The 21,596-nt window shown below is 38.9% G+C and overlaps 1 protein-coding gene across 9 annotated transcripts in view; it reads left to right on the plus strand.

Annotated features, from left to right (window-relative positions):
• The window catches only part of REPS2 (RALBP1 associated Eps domain containing 2), a gene marked incomplete at both ends in the record, with an annotated part of 213,101 nt that overhangs the window by 79,915 nt on the left and 111,590 nt on the right, over nt 1–21,596 (plus strand). For all 9 annotated transcript variants that reach the window (XM_080910746.1, XM_080910748.1, XM_080910752.1 and 6 more), the window contains one exon: nt 2,690–2,787. In XM_080910746.1, coding sequence (XP_080766872.1) covers nt 2,690–2,787 — 98 coding nt within the window. The remainder of the gene's footprint in view (nt 1–2,689; nt 2,788–21,596) is intronic.

Below are 21,596 nucleotides of genomic sequence, written 5' to 3' on the forward strand. Positions count from 1 at the left end.
CGAAGAGTTTATTGTGTTTCCATCAATGTGGAAAAAATCTTGTCAGAGGAAAATACTTGCCTATAGGTCGAACATTATTTTGAAGACTTGGATTATGTGCTATCTATGAAATTCTCTTTTGTAGATTTACAATTATATATACTCCTAGTAGGTTCTGAAATGCACTAAATGTGTTGCCAGGCAATCATTTAAATATTTTTATCTGTTATAATTTGGTTTTCTAGTTGCTAGGAAGAAATGCAAAATGTAGTTGTGAGCCTGAATGGTTTGTTGCTTTCTTTGTTTCTTCCCATTTCCCTTCCTTTCTTCCCTTTCCTCTCCTTCCCTCCCTTCTCTCTCCACCCCCCTATCCTACCCTCTCTCCTTCCCCTTCACTCTCTATTTCTTTGTTTCTTTTCTTCCATCCTGTCCTATTCCTTTCTTTCTTTTCTCTACTTTCTTTTTTTTGAGACAGAGTCTCATGGCTATCAGTCCAGCCTCCTGCTTGCAAAGTTTACAGGCATGTACCACGGTCCAGCCTGTTTGGTGTTCTTGATGTGTTATTGTTGTACATTCTTCATTTTAAAACCATCAAACCATGCTAAATGTGGTACTATAACAGCCACCTCTGCTCATCACACAGTTTTATTTATAAGTAAGTTACAGAAAGAAGCAGTTTATATATTTATATATTTTAAGTCCTCAAAGAGATAGCCCACAGAGATGAGCGATGGTTTCATCTTGGGTGATAATTTCTCCTTTCTGTTGGAGCTGATTATATATTTGTCTTGTTACCATATTGGCAAGGCGACTATTATGTGTTCTGAAAATAAAAGGAATACAGAATATCATTCATTTTTGTGGCTTGAAAACTTATTTTAAAGGTAGTAAAATCATTTAAAATATTTTGGTTATTATTAGAATAATAAATATATAATACATTTATTAATTTTTGTATACTTGGTTTTACATTCTGTATAATAAGGAAGATAACTATTTATTTTTATAGTAAATCATAATGTTAAGATTTAGTGTTCAACGTCCATATTAATTTTTTGGGGGATTATATGATGAATTGAATGCATTTAAATAGAGAAATATTTATAAAGTATAACTAGGTTTTGGTATTTATCTTTAATTTTAAAATAATTACAAGCTTTATTTTTATTTCAGAAATCTAGCCTTTATTTTTATGTTTGCAAGTGTTTTGCCTCCATGCATGTCTGCACCAAGTACATGTGGTGCTGGTGGAGGTCAGAAGAGGGTCTGCTGGGACCGGACTTAAAGGTAGTTATGAACTACCATGTGGGTGTTGGGAATTGTATCTGAGTCCTCTAAAAAGGAACCAGTGCCCTTAAACCACTAAGTCATCTCTCTAGCCCTCACAAAACTTAATTAAAAATTTATTGCAAAAAATGAGGAAACTCCTTTTCCCACTGAAAGTGTTCATAAATATAGACTACAGATAAAGTTCTTCATCTAAAATGATACCTTTTGGAGGTTGAAGAATTATTCATAGATTAAGAATACTGACTGATCTTCTAGAGGAGCTGAGTTCAGTTCCCAGCACCCACTGTGAAGCTTGTAGCTCCCTATAACTCCGGGTCTGGGGAATCCAGTGCCTTTTTCTGATCTCCATGGGCTTCAAGCACACATATGTTGTACAGGCATCCATGCATGTAAAACATCCAAACATTCAAAATAAAACGATACTTTTGAATATGTATAGATGATGTGTATAAGCATTAAGTTCTTGTAAAATAGGCAGTTCATTCCAGTCTCAGAATCGGTTTCCTTTCCATAAAGATGATAGTGTAGTTCCTGTGCTTAATTGGAAGGGATAAAATGTACAGTTCAATTAGGGGAAAATACTATTCTGGATTACTGAGTTTTCTACTTGATGTATGTACAGTTAAGTTTTAATCATTCCTAATTCATATTTAAAACCCAGTGTTATTTTTCTCTTTTACTTTTCTCTCCCCAAATGCATGTAAAGTTTGTTTGATTATAGCATTAAATTGGTAAAAGGAGCAACAGATGTCTGAATTTATTGAGTTTTTTAAGTGATAGGGAATTCAATGTCAGCAGTGCATGGCATGCTTCAGTTTTGATCCCACTAGAAGAAAAGAAGGAGGAAGTCAAAATAGCCCATCACCCATCCAGGCAAAGTTCAGCCTGGCCATAGATCCAGTTTATAAGGCTGGAGGTGCTGAGTATTCAAATCAGGCCTTTGTTTAATTCTCACCTACAGCCAGTATTCATTTTAGTCTAAAATCACATCCTTCAAAACTATGAATGAACATAAAAGTGAGATCTACTGCTTCAGGTCATGTTCAAGACACCCCCTCCCCCCAAAAAACCCCATCAATAAACAATGCAATATGGCACATTTTGTACTGTTGACTTACTCTTTCTAAATGTCAGCTGTGGCTCTCCCTGCATCACCCTCTTGCCTTATTCCTAACCTTAACCTGATGTAAAAATCCTTTTGGTCTTATCATTATATTGGTTAAATGTCTTTAGGTTGTTTAGTGAAATTATGGAGGTAAGAGGATCAAGATTTGTGAGTCTCAGATAGCTGTCAGATTGTTTCAATTTCTTTCTTACCTTTTCATGAAAAGCACATACCACATCAGCTCGAGTGTGAAATGATAATTCTGAAATAGAATCTTTGTATATCCTCCTAGCATTAGTATCTCTTGTTTTTCAGTTCCATATGAAAGTAGGCAGCCCATTGGCCAGCCTGAAGGACCCTCATCAGAGGGTCCAGGAGCTAAGCCCTTTCGTCGTCAGGCATCTCTTATTCGGGTAAGTGATGATGTGGGCCTACATTAATGACAGAATTGGGAAAAAGTTTATACTGTGGAGATATGGCATCTAGGGATGGAGATATGGCTCAGTAATTGCAAGTATTTGCTGCTCTTGCAGAGGATCAATGTTCGGGTCCAAGTACCTACATAGACAGCATACAACTACTTGTAACTCCAACTCCAGGGAGTCCAACACCCTCTTCTGGCTTCCATGGGAAGTGGCATGAATGTGCATGTACCCATACATACTATATATGCATACACTTACTTAAAAATAAAAATCACGATTATAAAGAAAACCCTGAAAGAAATATGGCATTTAAAATTATTAATTATTTTACAGTTAGCACATGAAGTAAGGGGCTTCATTTTGATATTTTTCTTCTGTTGGTTAGGGAGAGTCTCTCAAACTGCTTGTGTATCTGAGGCTGATCCTTTAGCCTCCACCTCCCAAGAGCTGAGATTGCAGACATGGTCATCATGACTAGCTTCACTGTAACATTTCATACATATATAGCATACTGTGTTTGTATTCCCCCATGACCCGCTCCTGTCCCCTACATCCATACTTACTGATTTCTTCCTCCCAAGTGCTCCATCCTTCTGCTGTCCTGTCAAATATAGTTTATTGGCTTCTATTAAGGAGCATGGCTTTTTGATTACTCTCTATTTTGTTTCAAGGAAGTAATAAAACTGCCCCCTTATTCAGACATTGCACTTTTTGCTTGTATATTTTCTTCGTTTTTCATTTGTTTTTATCCCTTACAGCGCCTAGAAGAAACTAGAGGTTGTCTCTTGATCTTCAGTGTTTCTAAAACATCCCTAACCCTTAATTTACTTAATCATGGAGCACCTTCTTTAGTAGGGCTTCTTCACATTTTCTATAGCAGCTTGTCTAGTGTTTGCCTTATTCTTTATTACTACTTGTTTAATGCCTAATGAACTGTTTTCCATTTGCTGTGTGTCTCCAATTATGTGGTAAGCATTTGAAAGGCTGCAGTACTTGCATATTCTCTCAGTGCCTCAGACAATGCCATTTGAATAGCAATTTATGTGTAAGTATAAGAAAGTATTACATCTTGCATGTAATATATAAAATATTATGTCGTAAATATAATGCTATAGGTTTCTTCTGGGCACATCATAGTGTAGATATTTCCAGCTTCTAATTCTATATTGCTTTCCTTCAGATAAAGAGCCCTGTTTTTTCTCTATATTCATAGCTGTTTTCTTGTGTAGTATGTCTAAGTTCTTTTGTGGAGAAGAAAGGTGTGTGTGTGTGTGTGTGTGTGTGTGTGTGTGTGTATGTGTGTGTGTGTGTATGTATGTGTACATAGGAAGAAACTATCCAAAAGGTAGGTTTATTATTTAACATGAAAGGCAAAAGGAAGTGGGTGGTGCTTTGTATAACATTTCAATTGTGGAACTCAGGAAGAAGGACCATTTCTGCACAGGCAGCTCTACTCAAAAGAGTTGAGTCAGATACTCCCACAAAGAAGTGGGCTGCTAGTTTGAAAGAGAATAAATGGTCTGCAGAAGATCCTCACAGTTAGTGAATGGCTTCTGGTCATAGGACACGGTGTGATATGACACAGGACTTGATCTTAAAGTGGTGTTCCATTTGCAAAGAACTCTATAAAAGATATCAATTAAGCCATATGTAATATATTTAATGTTTCCTATAATTATAAGCTCTAGGCACTGATATCTCTATTAGTATAGATGCATATCTGAGAGAGGTCAAGTCGCAAATCTGAAATTTCATTAATACCTACTAAGTGGCAGAGCCAGAATCTGAATCTAGGAGAGTTCAGTATCAAAGCCTGCACATTAAACACTTAGCTCAACATTAAAGTTCCATATTACATGAAGACTAGATTACATTATAAACAAACATTAGGCATTATAATTTCATTATTCTCTCTCTTCTTTCCCTCTCTCCCCCCCCTCTCTCTGTGTGTGTTTGTATGGTGTGTGTGTGTGTGTGTGTGTGTGTGTGTGTGTGTGTTTGTATGGTGTGTGTATGTGTGTTGCTAGGATTGGACCCCATGGCCTTGCCAATGCTAGGCAAACAGTCTACTACTGTACTACATCCTCATCCAAAAATATTCTTGAAAGTCTATTATTTGAGAGAATACCTGTCAGGAGTTCTAGGTCATCCGTGAGCACATAGTTGGTTCAAAGTCAACTTCTAATATTCAAGACCCTAGCTCCAAAAACAGAAGAAAGAAAGGAATAAGGAAAGAAAGAGAAAAGAAAAGAAAACAAAGACATTCTCCTTTAAGGCCAATATAGATGAATTTTACCCTTAGGTTGTAATGGAAGATTGTTTCTTCAGCTGAGCCCCAGATGTAGTACTTGGCTATGTTTTAGAGATCCCATGGTATAAAAATACTTGACTTTAAACATTAGAACCACACAAATTGGGGAGGCATGTTTACATTAGGGAAGAAATTGGAGGGATTCCTCTCAAAACTCTCTAAGGTGTGCCTGCAGGTTCCTGCAGAATATGTTCTGTTTCTGTAGAGAGGAAATCTTGAATAGGTAGAACACTGATCAAATTTAGCAGTGAATCTTTAGCTTCATAGGGGTAGGATGGGGCTCACTGGACCATTTCTACCAAGCTCCCTGGAAGCAAGGTCATTGATCCCTTATTTGGATTGGTGTCCTGTAATTTGTCTTCTAATGTCTAGGTTTCCTTTCTGCTGAGATATATGCTTCTTGAACTCTTTACTTGAAACATACTTAGTAAATACATATAAAGTACCAGAGACTATTAAATGGTGTATGTCATCAATAGGCCCCACCTTTATGGAACTTTCAGTCTATTGTATGACACAACTATTAATCAAGCCATCACAAAGACAGCATATGGTTATAGTATATGATGTGAATGAAAATTATGCTGTACTTTGAAGCCAAAAATAATAGTAGAATATAACGCAGACTTGGTAAGGATGGAGGACAGATAAGAAAGTAGCCAGAGCTACATGAACAAAGACATTTTTTCAAAGACATTTTCTATGTACTTAGAATTTTATGCACAAAACTCAGTGCTCACAGCTGTCTTCTGGGATAACACTTTAAATTCCATTTTAGATGGCAAAGCCTAAGGTGTATATGCTCTATTGGGTTTCCCAAAGATCACAGCTGGGAAGTGGATGGACAACATTCCCCAGCTACTGGCTCAGGAACTGGATGGAAGATGCTAATGCCATCTGTTAAGTCAGGAAGCAATGGAAGAAACAGTGGTGCTGAGAAAAAAATCCCAGCTGTAAGTTTAGTGTTGGATGCCAGGAATGGAGATTTTGAGACAGCTCAGAGTGGTGTACAAGAGTTCTATGTTTCTATGGATCTGAGTTTTGGGGAGGGCTGAGGCTGGATGTAGGTGTTTAGCAACAGCTGACCATTAGAAGCACAGGAAAAATAAAACAAAACAGGTTTCCTCTAGGTCCAGCCTGACTGCACATGACCTCGAGCAAGTTCTTTCTCTTTTTTAGTTGCATTAACATAATAAACACTAATATGGATTTAGCAGTATATTCCACCAGGATGCCAGTCTGCCTCTCCCAAAGTTTGTTCACCTACCACCTGTTGGAAACATGACCTTCAGGATGACAGCAAGGGACCTTTCTTGCCCAGGATAGCAGTCTGTGGTTTTGTGGTGGGTGTATTTTCCTTTCTTCAGCTCTTAGGTTTCCTTCTTGTGCCTGTCAGTCTAGTTTGGCTGGACTCCATGTTACGGAAAACAAAATGTCAATTTGAATTAGTCATGGATATGAGATTTGAAGTGAAGGTTCTTGGTGGGGAATTAATATTTACTGAGTATATTGCTAAGCTAGTAGTGGTTACAAATTCTCCCCATGGTGCCATGTCTCTGTGCTCATGGCAATCTATTCTCTTTGTTCTAGCTTTCTTTGTGACCTGTTCAAACCTTTCCTGCATAGGGTGGGGGTATTGGAGCTATAGTTCACTGGTAAACTTCCAGAATAGCATAGCAAACCCATGTCTTCCATTCCACAGCACTTTCTAAACTGGGAGCAGTCATACCCAGCAGGAAGACCAGAAGTTCAGGGATATTCCAGCCCAAGCCAGCTCCCAGCACACTTGGACTATATCATGAGACTCTGATTTCAAATCACTGTCACCACCATAAAAAACTTAGAACAGGGTATAGCATCAGGGTCCTAGTGCAGGCCTTTAGAGATCCATGGCCAGTGCAATTATAACCTATGGGTTTGGCATTTTGGAGGTGTTTATGTCAAATTAAGGTTCTATAATTTGGAATTTGTCTTACTTATGGTTTTATTGCTATGAACAGACACCATGACCAAGACAAGCCTTATAAGGACAACATTTAATTAGGGCTGGCTTACAGGTTTAGAGGTTCAGTTCATTATCGTCAAGGCAGGAATATGGCAGCATCCAGGCAGACATGGTACTATAGGAGCTGAGAGTTCTACATCTGGAAGCCAGGAGCAGATTGAGCATTCTCAGGCAGCTATGAGGAGTGTCTCCAAGTCCATCCCCAGAGTGACACACTTCCTTCAACAAGGCCACTCCCTGGGCCAAGCATATGCAAACCATCACAGAATTGTTAGTCTTTTTCCTTAATATTTTAGTCATCTTTTTAGTTCAAAGAATAGATTTTTTTCCTCATTAAAGTTTCAGACATTGTTTTGGTGAATAGTTGATGGGAGTTTTTAAATAAATTGCAGGTCTTTTCTGCTTTATCTGTTATCAGCTCTTCAGAGGTCATTTGTGGTTTGCATGCCACATAAGCCAGTCTGGACATCTTGCATGTAGATTATGATTTAGTCTACATAATATTTAGACCTACACCTTCTGCTCCTACTTGGCTCTGTGTTTATTAGGATTGTTGATAACCACATTGGGTAAAACTTTGGTTCTATGTCTGCCTTTGATACAGTATCTTTGTAGATTTTTTACTGCCCACCCCTAATGCAGTAATCCTTGAAATCACATGTCATGTTATTGTTCTTTAGCTAGTAGAATGTGGTATCGATGTGTTGCCATCTGCCAAACAGTCTTACTTAGATGGCCCACTGTCACTTTTAACAAAAGCAGCTCCCAGCCTCACTCTCCTTGCTATACCATCAATTACCATGAACCAGAATGCTGGTCATTGTCTTCGACTCCTCCTTCATCCCTCATGCTCATCCAGTTACTAAGTCCTGACCATTCTATGTGCTGTTCTGCTTTACTTGGTCCAGACAATTATCACCTGTCAGGGAATCTGGGATATTAACCCCTAACCTGCCGCCTTCTAGCCATCATCCTCTTGTACATAATGTTCTTTTTTTGAAGGGGAGGACAGGTCTCACTATGTAGCCTTGCCTAGGATGGAATTTTTTGTATAGACCAAACTAGCCTAGAACTCAGCAATGTGCCTGCCCCTGCTTCCCAAGTGTTGGAAACAAAGGCACCTGATACCATGCTTAGAAACAATAGAGACCCTAAAAATACAGACAAGAGATTTACATATTATGCAATCTGTATTTATGTTAAAACACTGCATAGCACTCACCAATCTATGCAAGTGTTATGTTTTTAGGCTCAGTTAAAAATACATTTAGGGGCTGGAGAGATGGCTCAGTGGTTAACAGCACTGACTGCTCTTCCAGAGGGCCTGAGTTCAAATTTCACAATCACATGGTGATTCACAACCATCTGTAATGAGATCTGATGCCCTCTTCTGGTGACAGTTACACTGTACACACACACACACACACACACACACACACACACACACACACACAGTAAATTAATTAAAAAATACATTTAGTTAAGTCCTTCACAGCTGGATATCCTATACTGACTGATCTGTCACTGCTTATGGGTCTTCCCATGTCATTCCTTTCTTGGATAAGGAGCAGTTGCTGAGCAGTGTGGCCATTAGAGTTAAGTAGTGAGCTGTTGTGGCTGAAGAGGAAAGCAGAGACCAACCCACACAAGAGCCCAGGGGCCATATTGGAGAACAGGGATGACATGGGACATTTCTTATTTATTTACCTCTACTTTTGTCTCTTTTGTTCTTCCTTTGTCTGAATTTATCTTTGCTTTTTTCTTTCAGGGACAGCATGAAGTATGAGGGCTTCCTACCGTGCTCATGTATATATGATGCATGTAATTTTCCATTCTTAAAAAGTTTATTGCTCAATTATATATTTAACAGTTTATTGCTCAATTATGTATTTACCTGTGAAACTCAATCACATGACTGGGAGTTTGATCATTATGGATTTCCAACTTAAAGGCAACTAGACTTTTTTTATATTGTTCCCAGAACATTTTTATGCAGACACACAAATAGACGTGTGTGTGTATTTGCATTCATTCATTCATTTGTTCATTCATTCATTCATTCATAATGTTATTGTCTCATTTTATTTTTTTAACCCAAATTTAGAGAGGCTGGTTTTGCAACTACAGATTAAACACAGTTATCTTCTATTTAAAGCAAAACAAGCCTTACTTTTGAAACCCTAACTAAGCTTGCTGTCCAGCATCTTTTATGAACATTCCTGTGCTGTGGAGAATAGTCTTAGTGTTCATCACTCTTCTCCTGAGATAAAGTAATAGCAAACCGAACTTGGAGTCATTTAGATGCTTGCCATTGCACTTGGGTTTTGGGGTTATATTTTTGGTGCTATCCATTTTGTACCAAAATGGCATGGAAGGATATGCTAGCAGCTTGTTTCTTTTCTGGTACTCACTTTTAATATAAAAAGCAAAAAAATTTTTTTATAAGATGAAAATACTAAAGAAATATTGAGTACTAAATGAAAACTCCAGGGAAGTACATATGTGGGAGAGAAGCTGAAGGATATTTGTAGAAATAAGGTATTAATTCAGCAATTATCAGAACTGATCAGAGTATTACCTTAAGGACTGGAAGTATTTGTATTTAGACAGTGGGCAATGCCAGAATGGTAACAAATATTAGCCATAGACTTAACGGTATTACAACTGGGTGGTTGCACTACAGATTAATGCAAGTGGCTGTATTCTATTTATGGCATTAGTTTTCTCCCATGAGGTATGAGGCATTACACTGATGTAAGCCTGAAAGTAAGCTTGTGTCCAGAACTTCCTGAGGAATAGTTAGGGTGCACATTGATGGATACATAGAAGCTTCTCTGATAAACTATAAACACCTGACTGAATGCTGGAACTTAGACAGCACTTTATAAAAGTAGAACTAAGGGTGATGTTGGGTTTTGATTTACTCTCCAGACTCTTTTGGTCTTAGTTATAGGATAGACTGTTGATATGTAAGCCTCCTTTATAAGGACACCATTTTAGCCCTTTGCCCATCTGCATTCTTCTTCTTGTGAGGTGAACAGTAGTCTCATGGCTTTTGTCCCAACCACAGTAATGACTACTGGTTGAGTGTATATTTGGTCACAATGCTGTGCTTGGCCATTTTAGCCTTTCCAACAGTCTTGCACAGTACTTATTCTATCCATTTATTTGGAAATCTTCGTAAGCAGTCAGAAACCATTCCAGTGTTACATTGAGGGACTACAAACTTGTTCTCAAGACACTTGTAACCAAGTTGAGGAGATGAGTTCAAGTCATACAATCTCATTTTTATGTGTAGAATTAAAAACAGAATCACTGGAACAATAACAAGTGTTTTAGTAACAGAAAAATACAACATAGGGCTACAGAGTGAGGAGGGGCTTCCCCAAAGAACTGATATGCCCAACTGTGAAGCATGAGGTAGGACATAAGTTGACTAGGCAACAATGGAACTGTGAGGTGAGGAGAAAAATCTTTTATGTCGTGGCAAAAGACTTAACAAGATGTATTCACTGGGCATCCTTTTCTCTCTCTATTTTAAAATTACTTTTATTTTTTTATAGTCCAGTCATTATCCCGCTCCTGCCCCCTCCCCAGTTGTTTCTCATCCCATTCCTCCTCCTCCTGTCTCCAAGAGAATGTCTCTCCCACCTCCCCACCAGACCTCCTCCTTTCTTGGAGCCTTGTTTCCAGAGGGTTAGGTGCATCTTCTCTCACTGAACCTAGACCAGGCAGTCCTCTGCTGTATATGTGTTGGGGGCCTCATATCAGCTGCTGTATGCTGCCTGATTGGTGGCTCAGTGTCTGAGAGCTCTCAGGGGTCCAGGTTAGTTGAGAATGCTGGTCTTCCTATGGGTTTGTCCTCCTCCTCAGCTTCTTCCAGCCCTTCCCAAATTCAACCACAGGGGTCCCTGACTTCAGTACATTGGTTGGGTGTAAGTATCTGCTTCTCAATCAACTGCTTGTTGGGCCTCTCAGAGGGCAGCCATGCTAGGCTCTTGTCTGTAAGCACACCATAGCATCAGTAATAGTGTCAGGTTTTAGAGCCTCCCCTTGAGATGGATCTACTTGGGAAGGTTCTTAATTGCAAACAACAGTAGCCCCTTGACTAGTTTAAGCAAAAGTGCTTCTTAATAGGCAGTATGGATAACTTATTAAATCTTTGAAAGACACAAAGAGAATCTAAGCCTATAAGAACAACACCTCCAATCTCACAGCAACAGCCCTGTTGTTACTGGAATCTTGCCTCTGCCAGTCAGAGAGCTACAGTGTTTAGGAAATGCTGCTGTTGTTTTACCTCTACTTCCACACTGCATGGCCTCAACAAGCCACATGAAGGCCCTGTTCACCGCTTCTTTCACCGTGTAACTTGGATTTGAATCAGGTTTTCATGGGTGTATTTGTTTAGTGGATCCCTTGTCCCATTTGTAATTCTAGAACCAAATGTTTGGGTATTGCTGTTTTTTTACAGCACTGGGAGTTATGCTAAGAAGGGATAGAATGTATCTTGAGTGAGCCAGTCTGCTACATATCACATTGAGAGCAGACATACCTGAAGTAAAGGCTGGTGTGACTAGAGCCTAGAGTGGAAGGAAGATGAGACTGGAGATCAACACAGGACTTGATGAGCTTTGGGATTACCTTTTTAGTGTAGGAAGCAGGTGGCTTGGAAATTAAGTTGCTAATAAGGGCCCATCCCAAATTTGAATGCCAGTTTGCATGTTTTGGGAACCTGAACTGTATTGGTACCTTCAGTCTGTAGCCTAAATCTCAGAAGTATTTCTTGTTTTTAGCCTGAGTTCTTGGAACATCTGTTTCCCATCAGACCTCAGGCTATCTTGAGTGTGAAAGGGAGAACATCCTGGCAAAGACAGGCAAGGCAGCCTTGACCTGACCTACAGGGATGGGGGTGGAACATTGTTACAGTGTTTCTGAAAGTCTGTGGCCTTAACAGAGTCTCATCTTACTGCTGATTTCTTATTTTCTCCTGGTCTTCTCTTTTAAGCATTGAGAAAAAAAAAAACCCTGACAATTGTAAAGGACATCTTTCTGTCCAGAGACCTTAGCTTCTTATGTAAGAATTGGAGAGGTTTCTAAGAAGTGTTTCTATGTTCATCAAAATAGCTTCAGTGTTACATATGAAAATGACAATAAACTAATTGACTATATGCATAGTAGCTGATCTTCCAGATTTGTCCAACATGTGAAAACATGCCAGATGCTGCTCACATACAAAAATTATGTGCTTAAAAATGAGGTTTTCTGAATAATTTAATAGTCTACTAGCTGTAATCTGATACTACATCAGATGATGGGGAAGGGTAGAAATCTAACATAATAATTCACATATAAAGGTTATATCTTTGACCTATAACACTTTCTGAAAAGAAAACAATTCTGTATTGTAGGATGGATGGATAAGCAGAAAGAGATAACCATGAAGCTTGTTGACAGAGTTCATGTTTTGCCTCTTATTTTGAGGCATGTGGCCTTGGTAAACTACTTCATTTGCCTAATTGCTAGTTTCCTGTTCTGCAAATTGTAAATAATGGGCCCTACTTTGCAGAGTTATTACAAGGATGAGAATTGGTATATTAAATACTTAAATATCTACCATTTAGCAGAGTGGTAAATACAGGTTACCAAATATTCACTTATGTTCATGGGGATAGCTTTCTTTCGTTTGAGAATTTCCTATATACATATAATATATTTTGATAAACTCTACCCCCTTTCCTTTCTCTCCAGTTTCTCCATATATCATATTATTGTTTATTATCAGCTTTATATACTCTTTTTTAAAAAATTGCATTGAATCCACCATATGTACATGGGTGAAGGACAATCTACTGAGGCATGGTATCCAAGAGAGCTGCCTCTTCCCCCACAGCAGCCATCACTTACCAATAGTTTCTCAGCTAGGGATGGGATTTCATAAGCTCCTGCACATACTGGGAGTTTTAATTGGCTTGATTTTGAAGGTGCCATGAGTTTATGTGTGTAATGATACTGTCATGTCAGACAAACATGGTTTCACTTCAGATGTCTACTACCTCTGGCTCTTCTGTTCTTTCTATCTCCCTCTTCCATGATGATCCTTGAACCTTGGAGACAGGTGTGTGTCTTTGTGTGTGTGTGTGTGTGTGTGTGTATGTGTGTATGTGTGTGTGTGTGTGTGTGTGTGTGTGTGTGTGTGTGTGTGTGTGTGTGTGTGAGAGAGAGAGAGAGAGAGAGAGAGAGAGAGAGAGAGAGAGAGAGAATTATTTAATTAGAGCTGAGTACTTCATAGTCTTATATTTTTTATACACTAATCAGTTGTTGGTCTCCATATTAATTACCAACTACTGCAGGAAGAAGCATTTCTGATGAAGAATCAAGAGATTGACTAATCTAGGGAGCAATTTATTAATGTACTCATTTAGCAGAATAATAATAGTATTAGCTTTCCCCCTAGAGCATAGGACCTAGCTAGCAATAGATTTTTGGCCTAGTTAATGGTACCAGAGATGAGTTCTGTTTTATGGAGTAGCCTTTAAATCTAACCAAAAGTGGTGAGCTACTCCTATAGGAGTATAGAATTCTTGCTTCTATAAACATCAATGGGCATATCTTGCCAGACTAGTCATTGCTGTAAACTTTAGATTACCTTTAGAGCTAGCAACTGCATACTACACGTTAGGGTCAGAGAGATTTCTGCAGTTTAACATTAACTTAAGATGGTGAATTTTGATCCCTAAATTGCTTCTGAAAATTATGTCTAAAAGAAGTTTTTAAAAAATTGTTTCTGCTAAGGCTACAAAAGAACTTTAGTATAAAAAAATAGCTCTCCCTTCTTTGGTGGAATGGCTAAACTCTTAAGTCAGCAGCATGTAACATCCACCAGACAATATTTCTTTATTTTTTATTGGATATTTTGTTTATTTATATTTAGAATGTTATTCCCCTCTGGCAACATCCTATCCCACTCTCCCTCCCCCTGCTTCTATGAGGGTGCTTTTCCACCTACCTACCCACTCCCACCTCCCTGCCCTGGCATTCCCCTACACTGGGGCATCAAACCTTCCTAGGGCCAAGGACCTCTCCTCCCATTGATGCCAGACAATGGCATCCTCTGCTACATAAGCAGCTGGAGCCATTGTTTCCTCCATGTGCACTCTTTGGTTGGTGGTTTAGTCCCTGGGAGCTCTGGGTGGGGGTCTGATTGGTTGATATTGTTGTTCTTCCTATGGGGTTGCAAACTCCTTTAGCTCCTTCAGTCCTTCCTCTAACTCCTCCATTGGGGTCCCCGTGCTCAGTCCAATGGTTGGATGTGAGCATCTGCCTCTGTATTTGTCAGGCTCTGGCAGAGCCTCTCAGGAGACAGCTGTATCAGGCTCCTGTCAGCATGTACTTCTTGGCATCCACAATAGTGTATGGGTTTGGTGTCTGTATATTGGATGGATTCTCAGGTGAGGCAGTCTCTGGCCTTTCCTTCATAATTTGTCTCCGTATTTCCTCCCTTGAGTATTTTGTTCCTCTTCTGTTAGTTTCCCTGTGTATCTGCTCAGTTTCTTGCTTCCATGATCTGTCCATTGTTGAGAATGGAGTATTGAAGCCTCCCACTATTATTGTTTGAGGTGAAATGTATGCTTTCAGCTTTAGTAAAGTTTCTTTTATAAATGTGGGTGTCCTTGCATTTGGAGCATAGATGTTCAGAATTGAGAGTTCATTTTAGTGAATTTTTTCTTTGATGAGTTTGAACTGTCCTTCCTTAACTTTTTTTTTTGATAATTTTTGGTTGAAAGCTGATTTTATTCGATATTAGAATGGCTACACCAGCTTGTTTCTTAGGACCATTTGCTTGGAAAAATTTTCCTAACCTTTTACTCTGAGGTAGTGTCTGTCTTTGTCATGGAAGTGTGTCTCCTGTATGCAGCAAAATGCTGGATCCTGTTTATGTATCCAGTCCCTTAATCTATGTCTTTTTATTGGGGAATTGATTCCGTTGTTGTTAAGAGATACTAAGGAAAAGTGATAGTTTCTTCTTGTTATTTTTGTTCTTAGAGGTGGAATTATATTTGTGCGGCTATCTTCTTTGGGGTTTGTTGAAAGAAGATTACTTTCTTGCTTTTTCTAGTGTGTAGTTTCCATCCTTGTGATTGATTTTTTCATCTATTATTCTTTGTAGGGCTGGATTTGTAAAAAAATATCATGTAAATTTGGTTTTGTCATGGGATATTGGTTTCTCCATCTATGGTAATTGAGTTTTGCTGGGTATAGCAGCTTGGGCTGGCATTTGTGTTCTCTTAAGGTTTCTATGACATCTGCCCAGGATCTTCTAGCTTTCATAATTTCTGATGAGAAGTCTGGTGTAATTCTGATAGTTCTGCCTTTATATGTTACTTGACCTTTCCCCCTTACTGCTTTTAATATTCTTTCTTTGTTTTATGCACTTGGTGTTTTGACTATTAAGTGGTAGGAGGAATTTCTTTTCTGGTCCAGTCTATTTGGAGTTCTGTAGGCTTCTTATATGTTTATGGGCCTCTCTTTCTTTAGGTTAGGGAATTTTTCTTTTATAATTTTGTTGAAGACACTTACTGGCCCTTTAAGTTGGGAATCTTTGCTCTCTTCTATGCCTATTATCCTTAGGTTTTTCTTCTCATTGTGTCCTGCATTTCCTGGATATTTTGTGTTAGGAGCTTTTGGCTTTTGCATTTTCTTTGACTGTTGTGTTAATATTTTCTATGATATCTTCTTCCCCTGAGATTCTCTCTTTTATCTCTTATATTCTGTTGGTGATGCTTGCATCTATGACTCCTGATCTCTTTCCTAGGTTTTCTATCTCCTGGGTTGTCTTCCTTTGTGATTTCTTTAGTGTTTTTATTTCTATTTTTAGATTCTGGATGGTTTTGTTCAATTTCTTCACCTGTTTGGTTGTGTTTTCCTGTAACTCTTTAAGGGTTTTTTGTGTGCCCTCTTTAAGGGCTTCTATCTGCTTACATGTGTTCTGTATTTCTTTAAGGGAGCTAGCTATTCATGCCCTTCTTAAAGTCCTCTATTATCATCATGAGATGTGGCTTTAAATTAGAATCTTGCTTTTCTGGTGTGTTGTGGTATCCAGATTTTGCTATGGTGTGAGAAATGGGTTCTGATGATGCCAAGAAGCCTTGGTTTCTGTTGCTTAGGTTCTTGTGCTTGCCTCTTGCCATCTGGTTATTTCTGGTATTTGTTGGTCTTGCTGTCTTTGACTGGAGCCTGTTCTTCCGGTGAGCCTGTGAGCCTAAGAGCCTATGAATTTAAGAGTGACAGAACTCCTGGGAGACCAAATCTCTCTGTGGGATTTGCATCCAGAGAGCTGTGCTCTAGGGTTAACTCTGGGGTGCAGATGGAAACCAGACAATATTTCTTTGTAATTCATATTATTCACCTTTGTGTGATTTTAAAAAGTACTTTTAGTATAAACTTCATTTTGGGTATTTTATTAACAGTATTATTTTTATAAGCCTTTTGATGTCTCTTTCATTACAAACAGCACGTTTTTTTCTTGAGATAATAACTTGCAGCACCAAATATTTTCATTTCATCTGAAACAAAATCAAGGAATTGAATGTTTTAGATATAAGCAAATATAATTCTCCTGTGTCCAGAGAAACTGTATAATGAGCCATATGTTTGTAGATTGTGTAGACAGATGTGGAGGAATGTTCTTTCTCCTCATGTTCTTCTTTGTTTTTCTTTTTTGGAGTCAGAGTTTCATGTAGCTCAGGCCAACCTCAAGCTCACCATGCAGCCAAGGTTTGTTTTAAACTCCTGGACTATTTGGATCTACCTCCATAGTGCTGGGGTTATAGAGATTTACCATCATCCTGGTTTCTCATACTTTTTTTTCTTCAAAATACTGGAAGAGCTCAAAATTGGCATTAAGTAGCAAATATCTCTGCCTAGCCAACAAAACTAACAGAACTAGGGGTTGATCTAGGCAGACTTGTGAGGATGTACTTGAAGGAAGAGCCTCTCCTGGTTCTGGCTCTTGAGTAGCTGAGTCTCCACAAAATGTTTACTCCTAGTTCTCACTGCCCTTGGTCTATGCTAATTTCTTATAGGTGACTTTCAAGTCTATTCATAACAATATGTTGATTGTTGTGACTGATTTGGGTGTTACCTCAGAGGTGGTGGTTCCATGTACCTGGGTCCTGCAGTAAGATAGCTCTTAGCCACTGATGAAGTGACACTGAATTACAATTTCAGTTCTGGAGTGGTTCTTTTGGGAAGATGGCTAAGTGTGACTTTGTTCTCTTCCATTTCTCTCCCAGCCCTTCTTAACTGTAAGCCATACTTATCTCTGGCTTTGGTTGCTCAAATGATTTTAACTGTTCTTTTTTGTTTTTAGTCATCACTGGGTCATTTTCAGTGAAGTGATTCCTCTATGACTTGGAATCTGATTATTTGATTGTTCTGTTGAATATTATCTGTGATTCCTACTCTCTTCTAGATATACTCTAATTCTGTTACTATGAACTCCGCTTTCCACTTGGACCAGATTGAGGCAACTCCATCCATATCTGTGTTGCACTGGAAGTGTTTATGTGACCAAAAATGGGGCTGCTTCTATTAGATGGCCACTTTCTCTCATGTTTTGATGTTATTGTGAATGCCACTCCTTTTGCTTGTCTTGCTCTGCATGTGCCACGGCATTGCTTCTTATACTTGAAGTCACTTTCAATCACTCAGAGGGTTGGTAAATCTAGTCCTGAGTTTTACTCACAGACTTTATGGTTTACTAGGACATCCCCCAGTCATGTTGATATGTGTGGGGACCGGAAATTGAGTAGGAAACACCAGAGTAGCTCATGTCATCAAGACACTCCCCTTACTGTTTAGAGATTATCTGTGTGTCTCTCTTCCTTAGTGCACACAAAACTTTCAGAGAAGAATACATTTGTCTATCAGTATGTTTCTAGCAATTATGGTTCTGGGTTTGTTGCCATTAGGTAAGTGTCTGTGGAACAGGTGAATGAACATGTTGCTGCTTATGCAGTGAAGTATAAATTATTTTGTTTCTTCTAATGGGTCAGTTTTGGGGAATATTTTAGCTTCATAGTACATGGTTCCTTTCTACCCTCCCCCCCATATGCTATTATCTATCTGCTCCTGAACTAACTCATTTGGTAGATATGGGACATGTGAACTTCCACAAAGATTATACCATAGGTAAAGTACAGAAAGACAGAACTCATACTTGATAGAGCTCAAACTTTTAAAACAGCAAATGGACTAAGAGACTTCTTTTCTGTATTATTTTAATTTTTTCTTTATTTTTGAAAATTTTATGTATGTACGTAACTAAATGATCATATCTACTTCCTGTTTTCACCTGCAGTTCTCCCACATATCTTAATACTTAGCTCATTTTTAATATGCTTTATTTATATTTGAGAATTTTATATGAGTACTGTATTTATGTTATTTCCTTCCTCCTCTCTCCATCTCCTCCCATGTTCTTAAAGTATATTGGTGAATATATCAGAGAGGCAGGCACGGCAAGATGAAGGAGGCTTTTCTGTAGGCCAAAGAAGCTATCTATAGGATTACAGTCCTAGTGTTTGGGTGGGTAGAAGATAGTGGTCTGCTAAGTTCATAGATTCCAAAAGCTTTTAAACTATTAGTCACAAGATATCAGTTCTGACACAAACTTGGGCAAGGAATGGGAGTGCTGGAGGGCTAGAACTTAGCCCAAGATAAGATAAGTAGTCTCCCGAACTGCAGCATTTCAGTCTGTCCACTGCATTCTGTCCACGGTTGCACACTTCTAACCAGTTAGTCAGTGTCTGCAGACACAGCTTCTCTTCTCTGCTCTTCATACTCTGTTCTGCCACACTGAGTCTTGTAGACCTGTTTTGCCCCACAGCTCACTTGGGTTTCAGGTTCTAACAACATTATTACTCTAGTTTCCCTCCTTTCTTCTTTTTCTTTCTTCTTTTTTTTTTGAGACACTATTATTTTGTAGAACTTGGATTCTCTATGTAGCCAAGCTTGTCCTTGAATTCATGATCTCCTACCTCAGCCTCCTGGATGCACAGGTTATAGGAATGCACCCTACTCAATTCTCTCTATTGCTTCTGTCCTAATCTCACAGATGCTTCTTCCTTCTTCATAGTTTAAGTCACATCTGGCCCTTGTTCTGAATCATGGGCTGCCTGTGTATTTATTCAGGTTTTGCTTTGTCTGCTTGTTGGTTTGTACATTTATCATTCATATCTTTAATCTGACAAAAGTTGTTCTTCCAAGAAAAGAGCTCCCTATGCCAAAGCATCTTAAAGGCCAGCATGCTATGTACCCAATCTAGATGATAACAGATATGAGTTAGGCCATTCGTCTACACATTTACACATAGTTGTTGCTTACCTCTGTAATAGGCTGTGTTGGGGCAGGAAGTGACCTCAGTTATGGGTATACACATGGTAGAGACATGGAGAGGGCACTTTGGAGCAGAACGATGTAAGAAAGGAAAGGATTTCATCAGGCTGGCACCAGAGGAAGAGTTTCCTGGGATGAAGATCTGAGTTTGGTCTATAAAATATGTGAGCTCATGGGGAAGTGCAAACCTACCAAGTCAGCAAAGAGTATCATGGACTGTAAGAGTCCTGATGGGCAGGCCGGGGAGGTAGGCTGTTTTGACAAGCAACAGATAATCTTACAGGCTTGGGTTTTAATAATGGAGAGTGATTTCAGGGCCACACCCATGCTGGGTAAGTGATTTCCCTCAGTAGGAGGATCACCATCCAGCTGAGTGTTTGTAGACTTTTAAATAGAGGGATTGATCACCTTTTCTTGTCTCTTTCCAGATTCTGTCAGAATAGACCAAGACTTATATTACCTAGTGTAGGGGAATGCCAGGGTGATGAGGTGGGAGTGGGTGGGTGGGAGTGGGAGCATCTTCATGGAAGCAAAGGTATGGGGAGTGGGAGCATGGAAGAGGGGAGAAAGGGGATAATATTTGAAGTGTAAATACATAAAATATCCAATAAAAAGTGACTAATGCCTACCCAGGCAAGAAGTGCTAGAAATAGGAAAGAAGGTAGCTGCAAGATTGATAGTTTTTTTCTCTCAAATTTCTCAATTTCTCAAATTTTCTCCAATTGTGAGATTGAAGAAAGAATAACCATGGGCTAGCATGAACAGGGACTAGATTGGGAGGCTTCATTCCCAAGAGAGAAAGAATGTACTCCTAGGGAGCAGGAGTTCCCATTTAGTGCCAGGTGATGCAGTAGATTGTTGACATTTAGCATGAAGACTTCCGTGCAGTGATAACTGTCTTTTCTTTACTAGTTTCTTTTTGCCTTCTTTGTGACCTCTTGGTTCCATGGACATGGCTCTTCGTAAAAATTTATGGTTTTAAGGTAAATGGCAAGAATGGAGCAAAGCCCCAGATGTTTCTTTCAGCGCTTCGGTTTTGTTTCTGTTTGGAAAACCTAGTATGGCTTTTGTTTTTCTATGGACTTCTGAGCTCTTAAATCTTAAAATTTGGCATGCCTGCCCTCTAGTGGCAGGTTTGATGCACCTCTTTGTTACCCTGCAGATGGCAATACCACAAACCCAGGGACTTGGGTTGGGTGTGGAAATTTTGACTCCTGAATTTATATGATGTCAATGCAACAGTAGAAAAAGAGTAACCCAGCTATAATAGCTCATACCAATAATTCCAGCATGCAGGAGCATAAATCAAGATTACAGTAAATCCAAACCTAACTTTGGCTACATAGTGAGTTCTAGGCAAGCCTGGGCTATACTAGAGTGTGAGATCTGGTCTCAAAACAAACAAACAAACAAAACAAATGAAATAAAAAGATTATGCAGTTCTAGTGTTGCCATATGTTCTTTGAAGAACATCGAAGCATCTGAAACTAAGGAGATGGCTCAGCAGATAAAGCACTTGCTATGCAAATGTGAAGACCAGAGTTCAGGTCTCTAGAACCTGTTTAATGTTCACTGGGCATAGTAGCCTGCTTATAATTTTTGTACTTGGAAGGTGAAGTCAGGGATCAAGCTGGCTAACTCGGGTAGCCTTAATAGAGTTAAAGCTTCCGTTGAGAGACTCTGTCTCAATACATACAGTAGTGTTCACTTGAAGACTCCTGATAGCAGATTTACCTCCTCCCCCCAATAAGCCATCCACATACATGTGAAAAATGTATTGTTATGCACTTAGCTAATCTGATAGGGTCAAATGTGATGAATCGTTGAAGAGAAGAGTGGCTGTCTTAAAACCTGTCATCATTCTTTACCTGTTCAGTATTTCATATTCATGTTAACTTGGAAGATAGAAACAAACTGTGAAGCTTGCTGTCTCCTTAATATTATAGTTTATGTTTTGGTTAAATTCTTTTTATGAGGCAGTTTTGTTTATTCCTTTGGTGAGAAATTAAGAAAAATACAAAATAACACTTATTGGTGTTTGAGTCTCATAACTCATCTCATGGCAGGCAAGTTCTGTGACACTTT

Source organism: Micromys minutus (genome assembly GCF_963924665.1).
Source record: "Micromys minutus genome assembly, chromosome: X".
Classification (NCBI taxonomy): Eukaryota; Metazoa; Chordata; class Mammalia; order Rodentia; family Muridae; genus Micromys; species Micromys minutus.